This window comes from Eschrichtius robustus, chromosome 3, assembly GCF_028021215.1.
Source record: "Eschrichtius robustus isolate mEscRob2 chromosome 3, mEscRob2.pri, whole genome shotgun sequence".
In the NCBI taxonomy this organism is placed as follows: domain Eukaryota; kingdom Metazoa; phylum Chordata; class Mammalia; order Artiodactyla; family Eschrichtiidae; genus Eschrichtius; species Eschrichtius robustus.
This window is the reverse complement of record NC_090826.1, coordinates 155,331,040-155,347,162: the sequence shown is the minus strand read 5'-3', so window position 1 is coordinate 155,347,162 and position 16,123 is coordinate 155,331,040. Positions and strand designations below refer to the sequence as shown.

At 49.0% G+C, this 16,123-nt stretch overlaps 1 protein-coding gene across 1 annotated transcript; it reads left to right on the top strand.

The window, feature by feature from the left end:
* Positions 1 to 260: 260 nt before the first annotated feature.
* GOLT1A (golgi transport 1A) lies at positions 261 to 14,617 on the top strand. Its single transcript, XM_068538466.1, has 5 exons — positions 261 to 542; positions 10,316 to 10,407; positions 11,434 to 11,612; positions 13,541 to 13,604; positions 14,279 to 14,617. The coding sequence occupies exons 1-5, from the start codon at positions 518 to 520 to the stop codon at positions 14,315 to 14,317; spliced, it is 399 nt and encodes a 132-aa protein (XP_068394567.1). The 5' UTR covers positions 261 to 517; the 3' UTR covers positions 14,318 to 14,617.
* Positions 14,618 to 16,123: the final 1,506 nt, after the last annotated feature.

Genomic DNA, 16,123 nt, shown 5'->3' with positions numbered 1-16,123 from the left:
TGAATTTAGTACTTTTCCAAAGAGAAACAGATCCCACCTCTTCCCACACCTTCCACCAAGCCAGTAAGGAATCCAGGTACTCCTAAATCCCAATTCTTCCATAAAGAGTCCAAATTTTGCAAAAGAGATGGAAACAGCTGAACTCAGCCTCAGGGCATGGGGTGGTGGGGAATACAGGGGTCAGATGGGCGTCGCCTTCTCCGAGTGGGCGGAGCGCGTGGGAGGGAGCAGTGCCCTCTGGGAAGAACCCGGAGGGAGACTTCTGACTTTAAGCAGCCGTGTGTGTGTGTGTGTGTGTGTGTGTGTGTGTGTGTGTGTGTGTGTGTGTGTGTGTGTGTGTGTGTGTGTGTCTGCCTGTGTCTGTGTGTGTCTGTCTAGGGGGAGTTAATGATTTACCAGAGGCTCATTTCACAACTTACCAAGGGTCAGCTTCCCTTGAGCATGTACAAATTCGGTCCTCTGAGCTCCTCACCCCTTGCCAGCTTCCACCCGGAAGGTCCCCCAGGCAGCCTGCAGCATGATCTCCATCACCGAATGGCAGAGTGAGTGCGAGGGGCCGGTGCTGTCGAGGGGGCTGGGCTGGACCGGCTAGGGTAGGTGAAGATGCAGCCCCTCCCAGCCGGGATCTTTCTCTGGGGAACCTGCAAGGCGACCTCTGGAGCTAGTGGCTGGGAGCTGCCCTGTTGGCATCCTTCAGGCAGCAGGGCCAGGGCCGGGTGTGGCTCCCTGCCTTCCAGGGGGTGGGGGGTTGCCCAGGGCCCCCAGGTAGCCAGAGGCTGGTGCCTGGAGGAACTGGCAAGTTCACCACTCAGGCTGGTCCCTTCCCCATTCAGGATTCTTAAACATGGGATACTACAAGGGTGGACCTAGAAGGCCTCTGCCTATTGAGACATCTTTCCCCCACAAAGTCTTAGGGTATCCTGTGGCCCTGGCCCCTTCTTATCAGAAACTAAACTCAAATCCCCTCCCCAAATCACTCTGTCCTCACTCCTAAATATCTTTCCCCTTTATTCAGGGAAGAGGGCAGGGAGGTAGTCCCAAGGTCCAGGAGAAGTGGTGAAAATTGTGGCTCTGTAAGTTTCATTTGGGTGAGTTACTTAAAGCCAGTGTGTTATCTGTGAACTGGAGATAATACTCATTCATTCACTGAACAAATTTGTCTCCTTTATGCGCCAAGCACTGTTTTGGGCACAGGGTATGCAACAGTGAATGGAACAGACATATTCCCTGCTTATGTTCCAGAATGAGGAAACAGGTAATTAGCAGATGAAGTCAGTACGTAGTATGTCAGATGGTGATACCTCCCTCTGGACAAAAGTAAAACAGGGTAAAGAGGCTTGGGAGTGCGGGGTAGGAGGGGTTACTGTTTTGTATAGAGTGGTCACTAAGCTTACCTGGGAAGGTACTTTTATACAGAGGCCCATAGGAAGTGAGGGAGCAAAGCCACGCAGCTGTCTGGGGGGAGGGGGGGAAATGTTCTAGGAAGAGGGGACCACCAGTGCAAAGGCCCTGAGGCATTAGCATACTTTGGTGTGTTTGAAAAACAAGGAGGCTGGTGTGGGTGGAACAAAGTGAGGAGAGGGGAGAGCAGTAGGAGGATAGTCAGGGAGGTCACTCAGAGGCCAGGCTGTATAAGAATTTTGGTTTTATCTCCATAAGATGGGAAACCATTAGAAGGTTTTGTGCAGAGGAGTGATATGACCTGCTTATATTTTTAAAAGATCACTCTGGCTGCTGGATTGAGAATAGACAGACTGTGGAGGGGTGGGGTCAGCAACAGAGAGACCAGTTTTGAGGCAAGAGGTGGTGAAGGAGACCAGTTCCGAGGTAAGAGGTGATGGAGGAAACCAGTTCTGAGGTGAGAGGCAGTGGAGGAGACCAGGGTGGTAGCAGCAAACTGGTGGGGAGTAGTCAGTGCTGGATCTGTGCTGAGGAAATTGCTGAAAGGATTTGCTGATGGACTGGATGTGGGTTGTGAGAGAAAGAGTTCAAGTATGCCTCCAATATTTTCAGCCTGAACAATTAGAAGGGTTGAGTAGTGGGGAAGGCAGGAGTTGGGTTTTAGACATGTTGAGTTTGATGTCAAGTAGGTAGTCAGGTATATTAGTCTGCAATGGAGAGAAATTTGGGAGTTGCCAGCGTACGGATGGTATGTAAAACCATGAGATCGCCTGGGCACAGTTTCTCAGCCTCCCCACTACTGACATTCGGGGGCAGAGTAGTTCTTTGTTGTGGGGGGAGGGGGATCAGGCCTGTCCATTGCAGGATTTTAGCAGCATCCCTGGCCTCTAGCCACTAGATGGCAGTAGCACACTCTCACTCCCAATTGTGACCATCAAAATGTCTTCTTATGTTACCAAATGTCCCCAGGGGAACAAAATTGCCAACCTACCCATCAGCACCCACCCCTCCACCCCAAGTTGAGAAACACTGACTTAGGGGAAAAAATAGAAGAGGGCTGAGGCCTGAGCCCAGGGGCAAGCCAACATTAAACCAAAATGTGCTAAGTTCTATGAAGAATGTGCTAAGTCCTACGAAGAGAAAAAAAATGAGGGAACCAGATTAAGTCGGAAACAGATAGTGGACCAGGTTTCCCTGAGAAACTGACATTTGCGTTAGACCTGAAGGAGTGTGTGTTGGGCAGATAGCAAGTGGGGAGAAACCGCGTGTACAAAGGCCCCGAGGCAGGAAGGATCGTCATGGAAACAATGATGTGTTTGGAGTATGGCAGGCAAGGGCGGAAGATGAAGCTGGACAAGCAAGCCTAGGCCCCATCATGCAGGGCCTGTAAGCCAAGGCATGAGTGGGAGGACTCTTGCATTCTAAGCCAGTGGGAAGCCATGACGGATTGTACGCTGTGCTAACATGAGCGGATTACATGTTTTCCAAGGCCCCTGACTGCTGTGCGGAGAAGGGATAAGAGGGTGGCAGGAATGAAGCAGGAGACTAACTGGGGGATGTCGCAGGAGTCCAGGAAAGAGATAATGGTGGCTTAGAATTAAGTGGTAAGAGTGGAGAGAAGTGGACGTCTTTCAAGATACATTTAGGAGGAAGAAGCAATAAAACTTAGCTGTGGATTGAATGGAGGAGGGGTGGTAGGAACAGTGAGGGAGACTCAGTGATGGCTCTTGGGCTTCTGCCTCGAGCTGCTGAGTGGGTGGTGATGACATTTCATTCATTTGGGGAAAACTGTGCCAGGTGCAGCTTTAAGGAAGGAAAATCAATAGCTCAGTTTGGACCTGTTGAGTTCAAGATGCCTTGGAGAGAGAAAAACATGCAGATATGCCAAGTAAGCAGCTGGATAGGAGTTTGGAAGCTCAAAGGAGGCATGGACTGGAAAGATAAATATCAGCATTGTCAGCACACAAGAGATACTTAAAGATGTGGAAATTCATGTGAAACTAGAATGAGAAGAGAAATGACCTGGAGCTGAAGCCCTGAGCAATTCAAACCCCAAGAGAAGAGAAAGAAGTGGGAGCTGGCAAAGAAGCCTGGGAAAGAGTGGCCAGAAAAGCAGGAAGAAATCAAGAATATGGTGTCACGGAAGCCACCACAGGATATTTCAAGAAGGGAGTGGCCAACTGCTGACAGATGAGGACCGATCCCTCTCCTTTGGATCTGGGGACATGGATGTCATGGGAGGCCCAAGCAAGAGCCTCTCTGTGGAGGGGGTGGGGGCAGAAGTGGACCGGACAGGGCTGGTTAAAGGCACTTTTTCTAGAGCCAGTCTACTGGGTTCACACCCTGGTTCTGCCAGCTGCCGGCTGTGCACCCCTGGGCACAGGTTAAGACCTCTCAGTGTTTCCGTTCTGTTTGTGAAATGGGGCTAAAGCATACCTACCTCATAGGCAGTTATGAAAATTAAACGAGTTAATACACATAAAGTGCTTAGACTGCCTGGCACCATGTGTTCATTAGTGTTAACAATTATTACTATTAATCACTGTTGTTAATTTTGAAAAGAGAAACAAGGCTCTTTCTCTTCCCCTTTGCCTCCTTCCTCTTCCTGAACAATTCAGTCCTAAAGCCATGAGGTAGCAGGGGGGCGGTGCCCAGGGCGGGTGTCAGGGCCCTCGCCGGGCTGGTGGGTTCACACTGGGGTTTGCCTGGTGCCAGGCCAGGGGGAGGGGGGCATCCTGGCAGGGTTGGGGTGGAAACAGGAGAGTAACTTTATGGTGGAGGGGCCTGCAGACTCCGCCTTGATGAAGTACTTAAAGAAACGTCATTCAGTAACAGGTCAAATTGGAACTGTGCATCACCTAATAGATGCAGTGAGAAGAACACAGCATCACCTCTTGTTGATATCTCCGCATAACCTGAATCTAGTCATGAGGAAACATCAGACAAACCCAAACAGAGGGACAGCTACAGGATAACTGGCCCAAATCTTCGTAAGTGTCAAGGTCATGTCAAGGGGAGACTGAGGAACTGTTTCAGACAAAACAGCCTGAAGAGACATGGCAACCACATGCCACATGTGATTCTGAACTGGATCTTTTTGCCGTGAATGATATGACTGGGACAACTGATGAAACCTGAATGGGGTCTGAGGGTTGGATGGTAGTAATGTATCAGTGTTAATCTCCTGACTTTGACGTTGTGTCCTGGCTGTATAGGAGAATAAAGGAAACCACAGCCAAGTATTCAGGGGTGATGAGATAGCCGGTGGCAACTGCTTTCAAATGGTTCAGGAAAAAAATTCTTTGTACTGTACTTGCAAATTTTATGTCCATTTGATATTGATTTTAAAAAAAGAGGGAGAGGGACTTCCCTGGCGGTGGTTAAGAATCCGCCTGCCGGGCTTCCCTGGTGGTGCAGTGGTTAAGAATCCACCTGCCAATGCAGGAGACACGGGTTTGAGCCATGTTCAGAGAAGATCCTACATGCCGCGGAGCAACTAAGCCCGTGCGCCACAACTACTGAGCCTGCACTCTAGAGCCTGAAAGCCACAGCTACTGAGCCTGTGTGCCACAACTACTGAAGCCTGTACACCTAGAGCCCTGCTCTGAAACAAGAGAAGCCACCACAATGAGAAGCCCTCACACCGCAACGAAGAGTAGCCCCCGCTTGCTGCAACTAGAGAAAGCCTGTGTGCAGCAACGAAGACCCAACGCAGCCAAAAATAAGTAAGTAAGTAAATAAATAAATAAATAAATACAGAAGAATCTGCCTGCCAATGCAGGGGACACAGGTTCGAGCCCTGGTCTGGGAAGATCCCACATGCCGCGGAGCAACTAAGCCCATGAGCCACAACTACTGAGCCCGCGCGCCACAACTACTGAAGCCTGCGTGCCTAGAGCCTGTGCTCTGCAACAAGAGAAGCCACGGCAATGAGAAGCCCGTGCACCACAACGGAGAGTAGCCCCCGCTCGCCGCAACTAGAGAAAGCAGCAATGAAGACCCAACACAGCCAAATAAATAAATAAATACATAAATTTAAAAAAAAAAAAAAAAGAGGGAGAGAGAAAGTGAGTGGTGTCTGAGGCTCGCTTGCACAGCCTCAGACCAGAGGGACCCATCCGCCTGCTCCAGGGGATATCGCTTTCCTTGGAGCTGTAGCTGCTTTCTGGAAGCAAGAAAGACATTGAACCTGGCTTCAGTTAGCGCTGCAGGGCGGGGTCTAAACAGGACTTCGGAGCAGCCATCAGCCTGGTTGTTCTCTGCAGTCTGGGGAGGGCCCCACTTCTCACCAGGTGGCGCCCTGGAGAGCCAGGCCTCTCTGGAGAGTTCCGTCAGTCTCCCAGCTGTTCTCTGCCCCAGAGCCTGGAGACTGGGTGACCTCCAGCAAGGGGTGCGCTGCCCCAACTGTCTGCATCCTGGGGATGGTGGGCTGCAGGCGCTTCTGTCACTCCTGGTGATGTGTCCCACCCCCACCCTCTCTGCCATGCTTTCTGCCCCAAGAAGAACTTCAGGAGCAGCCCCTGGCTGGTAATTTGACTGAAATCCCTCAGCTACTCCACAGGTGAGAGAGGCAGAGCAAGGTCTGAGGCTTGTGTGTGAGAAACACAGTTTCTGACCCTTTTCTATGGGGTTTTGTGTTCATGGTGCAGTTTCTCCACTGAACGCTGGAAGCACTAATTGTGGCCCATAAAGAAGGCTGAGTCCATTGCAGAAAAATTCTGGAAATGCACCAGCCCTTGAAGGGCAGTGTGGAACAAGCTGGAAAAGTAATAACCATACAAGCCAGCAAATCATTGTTGCAGAAAAAAGTATAATATAGGAGAGAAGACATGAAATATGTATTTGAGAAATGTATGCTATTTCTACAAAAAGAGTAAGAGGCTGTACTTAAGTGTTTACAGGATGGGCATGTGGATATTTTAACAAAACAAAATGAAAACCCAATAAAATGCCCATGTTATGTTTCCACACAAAAATATCTACTAAGGGAGATAGAGCGGAAGGGTATATTGTCAGAACTGACCTATTTTTATGGTGAGTGTAAGCTAATAAGAGATTTTTATAACAGGCATAAAAACTTAAAATACCTTTGTCATTCAGATTAAAGAAATATGGTTGTGGTCTTCCTCCACAGTACCCTGGCCCGTGTAAAATTATCATGACAAGATAGATGTACTTCTAGACCCTCAACTTATTGTCTCTGAGGGTAGAAAAATCATGCAACATGGAAAGACAGAGCACAACCTTCATAATGACCAAGGGGGTTGTACTCTGCCCAGTGTCTTGGGTTCTAAGAGATTTAATTCAGGCAGGCATTCTAGGAGGTGGAAATAGGAAACAAACTTGAATAGATTACGGAGATTTGTCAGAAACAGGAGGAATCGCCATTAGTGGCAGATGGATTCTGGGCAGCGGGGCGATATGCTGAGAGAAATTATGTCGTACTGGTTCCTAGCAAATCCAGCTCTGCCAAAAGGGAGACCCAATTAGACTGGCATTTTTCTAGAATATGAGTTGCACGAGGTTTCAATCCATAATTTGAACAATAAATCTCATCTCTGTATTTTTAATGATCTTTTAAAGAAGTCCTTTGGCCTTATTTCTATACTGGAACTGATCCTAATCCTCTTAAGATCTGTATGGTAACAGATTAGGAAAGATTAACTACCTACCTGAAAGACGATTGTGTTTCATTTTCTTTCAGTTGTAAATATAACTTAGCCAGTAAGCCTAATCTTCATAATTTTGTTTTTGTTTTGTTTTGTTTTTACAGTTCTGCCTCTTAACAACCAGACTTTTAACAACTTTTTACAACTCTCTGTAGAAACATAGCAATAATACCAATTTCATAGAGATTGTAAGGATCAATTCTAAGATGTTAGTTAACAAGCCCAGTAAAATTTTACTCTTTAAAAATTACCTGTGTTTTCTTTGTAAAAGTTAAGCCATTTTTAATAAAGTTATACATGTTGTAGTTTAAAAAGACACTCTTGCCCTAACCCTATTCACCATATAATTTACAACAAAAAGAAAATAAGGCATTTTAGCTATATTAAGTAAATAAAGCAAGTTGCAAAACTGTATATACAATATAAACTTAAAGTTGTACCTCATCAGTAATTTTTTAAAAGGAAGCAACACAGTTCCATTTACCATAGCCTCAAAAAGAATAAAATACTTAGGAATAAACCTAACTAAGGAGGCAAAAGGCTTGTACCCTGGAAACTACAAACTGTTGCTGAAAGAAACTTTAAAAGACACAAATAGGTAGAAAGACCCATATTCATGGATTGGAAGACTTAATATTGTTAAGATGTTAGTACTACAGAAGGCAGTCTACAGACTCAATGCAATAATGTATCAAAATCCCAATGGCGTTTTTTGCAGAAATAGAAAAATCCATCCTAAAATTCACATGGAATCTCAAGGGATCTTGAATAGCCAAAGCAATCTTGAAAAAGAAGAACAAAGTTGGAGGTTTCAAACTTCCTGATTTCAAAACTTATTACTAACCTACAGTAATCAAAACAGTGTGGGACTGGCATAAAGACAGACATAGAGACCAATGGAATATAAAAGAGAGCCCAGAAATAAACCCTGGCATATATGGCCACATGGTTTTCAACAAGGGTGCCAAGACCGTTCAATGGAGAAAAGACAGTCTTTCCAACAAATGATGTTGGGAAAACTGGATATTCACAGGCAAAAGAATGAAATCGGACCCATACCTTACACCATGTGTAAAAATTAACTCAAAGTTCATTTTAGCTCTAAGTAAGATCTAAAACAAACTCTTAGAAGAAAACATAGGAGAAAAGCTTCATGATGCTGAATTTGACCATTATTTCTTGGGTGTGATACCAAAAGCACAGGCAACTAAAGAAAAAAATAGATACACTGGACTATATGAAAATTTAAAACTTCTGTGCATCAAAGGACACAATCAACAGAGTGAAAAGGCAACCTACAGAATAGGAGAAAATACTGGCAAATCTTGTATCTGATAAGGGGTTACTATACAGAATATACAAAGAACTCCTACAACTGAACAACAAAAAACCCCAAACAAAAAAAAAAAAACCCCAAACAACCTGTTTTAAAAAATGGGCAAAGGACTTGAATAGACACTTCTCCAAAGAAGATATACAAATGACCAACAAGCACATGAAAGATACTCAACACCACTAATCATCAAGGAAATGCAAATCAAAACCTCAATGAGATACCACCTCACACCCCTTAGGATGGATGCTATCAAAAACAAAACAAAGGAAAAAAACAGAAAGTAACAAGTGTTGGTGAGGATGTAGAGAAGTTGGAACCCCTTGTACACCACTACCGGGAATGTAAAGTGGTCTAACTTCTGTGGGAAGCAGTATGGTGGTTTCTCAAAAACTTAAAAATAGAACTACCATATGACCCAGCAATTCCACTTCTGGGTATATACCCAAAAGAAGTGAAAGTAGAGTCTCGGAGAGAAATTGTTCACCCATGCTCACAGTAGCATTATTTACAATAGCCAAAAGGTGGAAGCAACCCACGTCCATCCACAGATGACTAGATAAACAAAATGTAGTATATGCATACAATGGAATATTATTCAGCCTTAAAAAGGACGGAAATTCTGACACATGCTACAACATGGATAAACCTTGAAGACATTATGCTGAGTGAAATAAGGCAGTCACACAGAGACAAGTACTGTATGATTCCAATCATATGAGGTACCTAGACTAGTTAGAATCATAGAAAGTAGAATGGTGGTTACCAGAGAGAGTGGGGAACAGGGAGTTGTTTAGAGGGTATAGAGTTTCAGTTTTGCAAGATGAAAAGAGTTCCGGATGTGGGTGGTGGTGATAGCACAACAAGGTGAATGTACTTAGTACCACTGAACTGTATACCTAAAAATGGTTAAGATGATATATTTTATTTGTATTTTATTGTAATTTAAAATTTTCAACTTGATTCAATTTAAAAATGAAGCAACACAATGAATTGTCATTTGTTGACTACCAGAGTGGCACAGATAAAGTAAAATTAACAATTCTGTGTGATGGAGAGGGTTTAAGAGAAAGGGAACTTCATAGCCTAAATAGCCTGCGTATCTGTGCTGGGCTCCCTGGCTCTGAGCCAACTCCTGTAGTTCAAAGAACGAGGAGACACAAAGCAAAAGACACGCTGTTGCTGGGGCCCACCTGTGGTTGAAGTTAGGGTTCCGAGGGGTGTGTGGCAGGGCAGCCACGGTGCTGGCTGGGGTGTAGACTCCGAGGTGATGAGCACATTTCCGGTCAATGACTTCTCTTTCCCAGTCAAGTGTGAGAGGTCATCATCAGAAGGCTGGGAACTGGGGCGGTTTAGAGAAGGAAGGAGACACTGTGAAGAATTGTTCAGGAGGGCAAGCCTCCTGAGAAATAGGGCAGGCCAGCTGGGCAGTTCTGAGACACTTTGGGGATATGGTTGTGAGTTTTCAGTGGTACCCTTCGGCCCTGCTGTGAGTTGGGCACCAAGCGGCTCCCAAAAGCAGAGGCCAGGAACAGAGTAGGCAGAGAGTTGTGTTCAGCCAGAGACCCAACCCTGATAATGATCTAGATGACGTGGCATTTGAAGACAAGAGGAAACTGAAAATAGAAAGTGGTGAGAGTATCACTAGCTACTAGACGTTGTGAGGACAGGACGCCAGAGTATATAGAACTGACCAGCAGTTTCCAGGTGCTACACATCGATTCGTGCCCATCCTTCCCTTCCCCTCCTGTCATTCCCTGAGAGTACAGAAGCCAAGATTCCTGGATGGCAGTGGAGCCACCCCATCCCCCGCCCCCCAGAGGGCACCTGTCCAGCGGCAATGGGGGGAAGTTCCAGCATCCCAAGCTGCTCCCCAAAGCCCATCCCACCACAACCTCCTTGCCCATTGCAGAGATTGGTGTGGGCACCACCGGCTTCGGCATCTTCTTTATCCTCTTTGGAATGCTCCTGTACTTTGATTCAGTGCTCCTGGCCTTCGGAAACGTGAGTCCCCAAGCCCTGTGAACCCACCTGAGGTCTCCGTTGCCGGGAGGGTCAGCCCTGAGTTTATTCAGATCGTGCCCATCCAGGTGCTGGGCACCACCAAGCCCAGGCAGGCAACGGGTGGCTGGGGATGGATGGTGAGGCCTATGGGGCACAGAGAATCTAAGGACCTGGATTCTCATGCCAGTCTCCGGACAAGGCCCTGAGGGTACCAAGATGAATCAGACGCCCGTCAGAATCCCACCACCTAGGGACAGGAATGTCACATCAACATACACGACTGGGGAGGAAGGCAGGGGCAGTGGTAAAGTCACTGTAAGATAAACACATCTAATATGAAACAAGGTGCTTGGAGAAAAGAGAGCATGCCCTGTGGGAGAAGGATGAAAAACAATTTAGAAAAATAAATGAGTGTGGGGAGGATAAAGCACTTCCAGGTGGATGGAACAACAAGAGAAGAGGTATGGAGAAGGGGAGGGAAAGCATGGAACGTGCCGGAAGAAAGCCAGAGAGTTAAGTTTGACAGGAGGCCAGGCACTCTTAAGGGATCATTAGGAGCCAAGCTGAAGGTGGTGACAGGGCCATAGAGTGGAGGGCCTGGAGAATGCTGCCACAGGCAGGAGCCCTGACACTTCCCTGTGACACTGGGTGTGGCTGCCTAACCTATTTAGGCTTCAGCCTTCACCTTCGTAAAATGGAGAGAATCTCACTGTCTTTCCCATCTTACTTAGGAGGTGTGATGAGAAATGATATCATATAAGAAGAAGTGCTTGGGATCCAAGAAATTGGGTCGAATTGGGTGACAAGGCAGAGACCTTCAAAGGTCTCCCGGTCCACCCTGCCTCTGGGCACTTCTGTTCCTAAGCAGTTCAAATTACTCACCCTCTCCAATATTATCCCTCCTTGAAGAGTTAGCAAGTCCTGCCCCATGCCTGATGCGCAGCTCCAGGCCTGGCCCCTGACTCCCGAGGGAGCAGAGGGAGCCAGTGTGTTTGTTCTCACACCCACCCCCTCCCTCTCCCACAGCTGCTGTTCCTGACCGGCCTCTCCCTCATCATCGGCCTGAGGAAGACGTTTTCCTTCTTCTTCCAGAGGCACAAGCTCAAGGGGACCAGCTTCTTCCTGGGGGGCGTGGTCATTGTGCTCCTGCGCTGGCCCCTCCTGGGCATGCTCCTGGAAACCTATGGCTTCTTTAACCTCTTCAAGTGAGTGCAGGTCCCCTTCCCCTGGATGGGCCCACCAGGGCCTCTGAACGGCTGAGATCAGGTTTGGGCAGCGTGACCAGCAGTGCATACAGAAGCTGGACTTTATCCTGCAAGAGACGGGAGCCTCGGAAGGGTTGAAAATGGGGAGGAGCATCAGGTGGACACCAACCGTAGGCTGAAGGATAAGTTGGGGGAATCAGCCCATCCATCAGTAAGCACGGAGCACCTGCTATGTACCCATCACTGTGCCTGTCACCAGGGAGGAGACACAGGACCTGCCCTCAAGTCTAGCAATCCAGATAGGGAGGAAGGGCAGGAACTAAAATCTACTAAGCCCCTCACATGCACCAAGCATGCTCACAAGCATCCTCTCATTTTGTCATCTCCACAACCCATTGTAGGACTGTCCTCTACTTGCAGATAAGGAAACCAATGCTCAGAGAGGCTGCCCCTGCCCGAGCTCTCTCAAGTAGTATGCAAAGGATCTGAACTTGACCCAGGTGTCTCTGGCTCATGTTCCCATATCCCTCGGCCCGTCCAGTGTCAGCCTGGGCCTGGTGAAAGACACGGCGGAACTCAGCGAAGGTGTATGGCCTCCATCAGGGCCAGGGAGGTGTCCCAGAGGAAGCAGGACCTGAGACAGGCCTTGAGTGGTGGGTAGGGTCTCAGAGAAGACTGAAGGGTCCTTAAGAAGAAGAAAGAAAAGGATACTGAGGAAGACCATCTCTGGGGCACTGTGGAGAGAACAGGGGTGGGATGGGGATGATGTGGGCTAGAAGAATCATGGCTTATGGACTCATGGGAAGGAGCTGTGGACCAGGAACCCTAGGCTAATCAGAACCATCAGCTTGCTCAGTGTAGCCTTGAAAATACCTGATTGGCCCGATGCCCTAGACTTCAGAGACATCATGTAGTGTGGTTGCAGGAAATGAAATTCTCTCACATGTGTTCTGCCATCCATTATTTTTCAACGATGTCATTATTCAAACAGTCATTCATTCAAATAGTCAGGTATATAAAAAGTACCTACTACGTGCCAAATACAGGGCTAGGTGTGGGGATATGGCACTAAACGAGGAGAAACTTCCTGCGGAGCTTGCAATTTAGTGAGGAAGACTAACTCTGACACTAGTTACCATTTATTGAAGACTTGGAAGTGTGAGTGGGGCCACTGCAGACTCGGTAGTTCTAACCAAAAGTAAACCTTGAGAAAGACACCTTGCAGCAGCATTGAAGGGGCAAAAAAGCCCACAAAACTCAGAGCTATAAGAGACCTCAGAGACACAAGCGAACCTCAGGGACCTGAGGCCCAAGGAAAGGAAGTAGCTCACCCAGAATTCAGATTTCTGCTTCCCTTCCCACACCAACCTCCGTGCCTCCAAGCCCTTTGGGGGATCACCCATCCATGCCAGGGGGTGTGTGGTAAGAATGGGGCACCGAGGCGTGGGGGAGAATAAAGTGAGCACAGCCTCCAATAGCGATCCTTGCCTGGAGCCCAGGAAACCTGCGGCAGGTGGTACACACCCAGTCTAGGGAGGAGAAGACAGTAACAATAATAAAAATAAACATTTCCCAAGCATTTCTTTGTGGAAGGCCCTATGATGTAGATACTATTATTATTAACCCCATTTTACAGGTGGAAATAGATTCAGAGAAGTGAAGAAATTTGCCTAAGTTTATACAGCGCCAGTGAGTGGTAGAGCCAAGATTTGAACCCAGGGAGTCTGACCTCAGGGCCTTCATTCTTAACTACTCCACTTGGCTGCCTCTCAAAAAACAGGGGTGCAGAACCACGCCCGCCCCCAGTGCCCAGGGGCCCATTCTCTTGGGAGCCAAAGCTGGAGCCTTTGGGGGGACCTCAGCCTCGCTGCCCTCATCCTCCCCTCTGGGGCCATCACTGACCACTCCCTCCGCCTCTCTGCTCCTAGGGGCTTTTTCTCTGTCGCCTTTGGCTTCTTGGGCAATACCTCCAACATCCCCTTCCTGAGCGTGGTAAGTGGATTATGCGTGTGGCTTGGTGGCGGTGCCTTGGGGTGGGGGAAGCGCACGGACTTAGTAAAACAGCTGCCCCAGGTGCAGTGGACACCTCCCCATCTCCCCTCAAAGCCCCTTCCCCAGGTGGGCCAGCCTCAGCTCCTCTTCCCCTCCCTGTACCTTCTCCATTTGACAACAGCAGATGAGATGAGGGGTGTGAGCAGTTGTGCCAAAGGTGTGGGTGTAGAGAACGGTGTTTGTCAGTAGCTCCCTATTAGAGCCAAAGAAACGGAGCCTTAGGGAGTGTAGGTGACCCAGCCAGAAAGTGCCAGACTTCTGGAGAGCGGGCTGAGTCTGGGCCCCAGGCAGAGAGAGGATGTGTGACAGCCAGTGACAACAGGAAAAGCAGGTGGCAGATTCTGTCCTCTCCTTGGGGCAGGCATGGGGCAGTGGTCCCTAGCCCCTGCCCCTCCCTTTCTCTGAAGCACCTGACAGAATACAAGCTCTCTGAGAAGCCCAGAGAGGCCCTAAGCCAGCACCTTGACATGCCTGCCCCGGACACACCCCCGCTGTCCCCTCTCCATATCTGCGCCTGGCACTGCTCCCAGCTCTCAAGGCCAGCTTCGTAATAACCTAGATATTGAGTCTGCTCTGCACTCTTTGTCTGGAGTAATGATTCTTGGCTCCCACAGCTGTTCCAGAGGCTTCAAGGCACCAGCTCAATGGTCTGAAGAGCAGAGATAAGCTGCTTGAACTTGGATCATTGGTTGAGGGGGCTGGATAGGAAATGGGGGCCACCCCCTCAGGCCCCCACCCCGCAATGACTCATCTCCCCATCATACCCGGACCTCTCCAAGTCCAGAAGGAAGGATGGAGCCGAGTGACTGACCTCAAATCCCCAAGTCAACGCAAGAAGCTGTCAGGACTGTTGGAAGCAGAGACCCGGGTCCCTCCCATGGAGATTGAATGGGATCACACCCCACCCTGTATTTATCAGAGGAAAAGCAAAGATTAAATCCCCAAGCTGTAAATGTGCCTGAGACTCAAAGTCAGTGTCTCTAGCCCATTAAGTCCATTCTCTGACTCAGGGCAGGCCCACACACATGGCAAGAAGCAGGCCTGCTCTCATGACCTATCATTCTTACCCTCGTGTTTACTAGTCCTAATGAGTGAGATAATATGTTTGCAAGCCCCTGTTAGCAGGAGGTATTAAACAAGTGATGGGTATTAATCCCCATCATGGTGGGAAGTGCTTCTCAACCATTAATTAGGTGGATGTCTGCACAGCTCACTCACCAGGTAGCCTCTGTGCTGAGGTAGAGACATAGCCCTTACCTTCCAAGGGCCCCAGTCTCTGTCCTGGGAAGCACTTCATTGACGGGTAAAGCGCATCCTTGCAGGCCCAAGAAAGAGACAGGAGTCCCCCGCAATGCGTACATTTAGTAAGTCTCTGTGAGGGCCCCTGTGTCTGCACGGAGCAAAGGATCGGGTGCTGAGGGTGCAAAGGGAAGGAGACCTGCCCCACTTCAAAGCAAAGCTCACAGCAATTCCAAAACGGTGTGATCGAGGTGCCACAGGACATGACTGGGGGGCTCCAGGAGCAGCACCTCCGGACACACTGCAGCTGGAAGGCACTCCTCCAAGTTCCCTTAGTGCTTCCCAGGTACGCCCACCTTCTAGAGCTGCAAAGGTGCTGCTTTCTTAGCCAGCTGCTCACATACCTGTCCCGCCCATTGGACCACGGCTTGTTCATCTCCAAACCCTGTGCTGAGCACATGCTCAGGAATTGCTTGGGGAAAGAAGGGAGGGAGGAAGGAAGAAAAAAAAAGAGACAATCCCCCCACCCAGTCCCAGATCCCAGATCCCAGCCCAGGAGCCGCCTTCTGGTCTGAGACCCCAACTGAGCTGCCAGAGCCGGGAGCACACGGGGAGCAAGGAGCCCCCGGGGCAGACTGTGCCATCTCCTCCCCCTTCCTCCCCTGCATCCTGCTCACTTGTCTGGAGGGGGAACATTGCACGCCGACACTCCGTCCCCCCAAACAGTCCATTTCCATGTTGTTTGGGGCAGAATGGGTCTTGGAGTGGGTCTGGGGAGAAGCGGTGAGAAGGCTGGAAAGAACTAGTGGCAATCAGAAAGCCAGCCTTGGAAGGCTTCTGGAGGGGCAGGAAAAGGCTGATGTCAGTCATGAGAACCAGGAGGCGGGAGTCAGCCGTCATCGGAGCGCTGTGCTCTCTGAGGGGGTCTGAGGAGGAGGGAGGGGGAGGCAGAGGTGCGCCTATGCCTGGAGACGTCACCATGGGCTTTATAAAAGGGACGTGACCAGGGGGCTGGTGACAGCGAGCCCAGGAGCCCATCTCCCCTCCCTCCAGGTGTTCACTCACCCAAGCAGTGTCATCACCTCGGAGACCCCTCAGGACGGAGCCAAGGCAAGGTAGGTGCGCTGCAGCACCCACACCAGGGGAGGGGTCTGGCCGGACACAGGGAGGCTCCCAAGCTGGGAGCAGGAATTCAGTTCCAAGACTGACAGAGGGGTCCC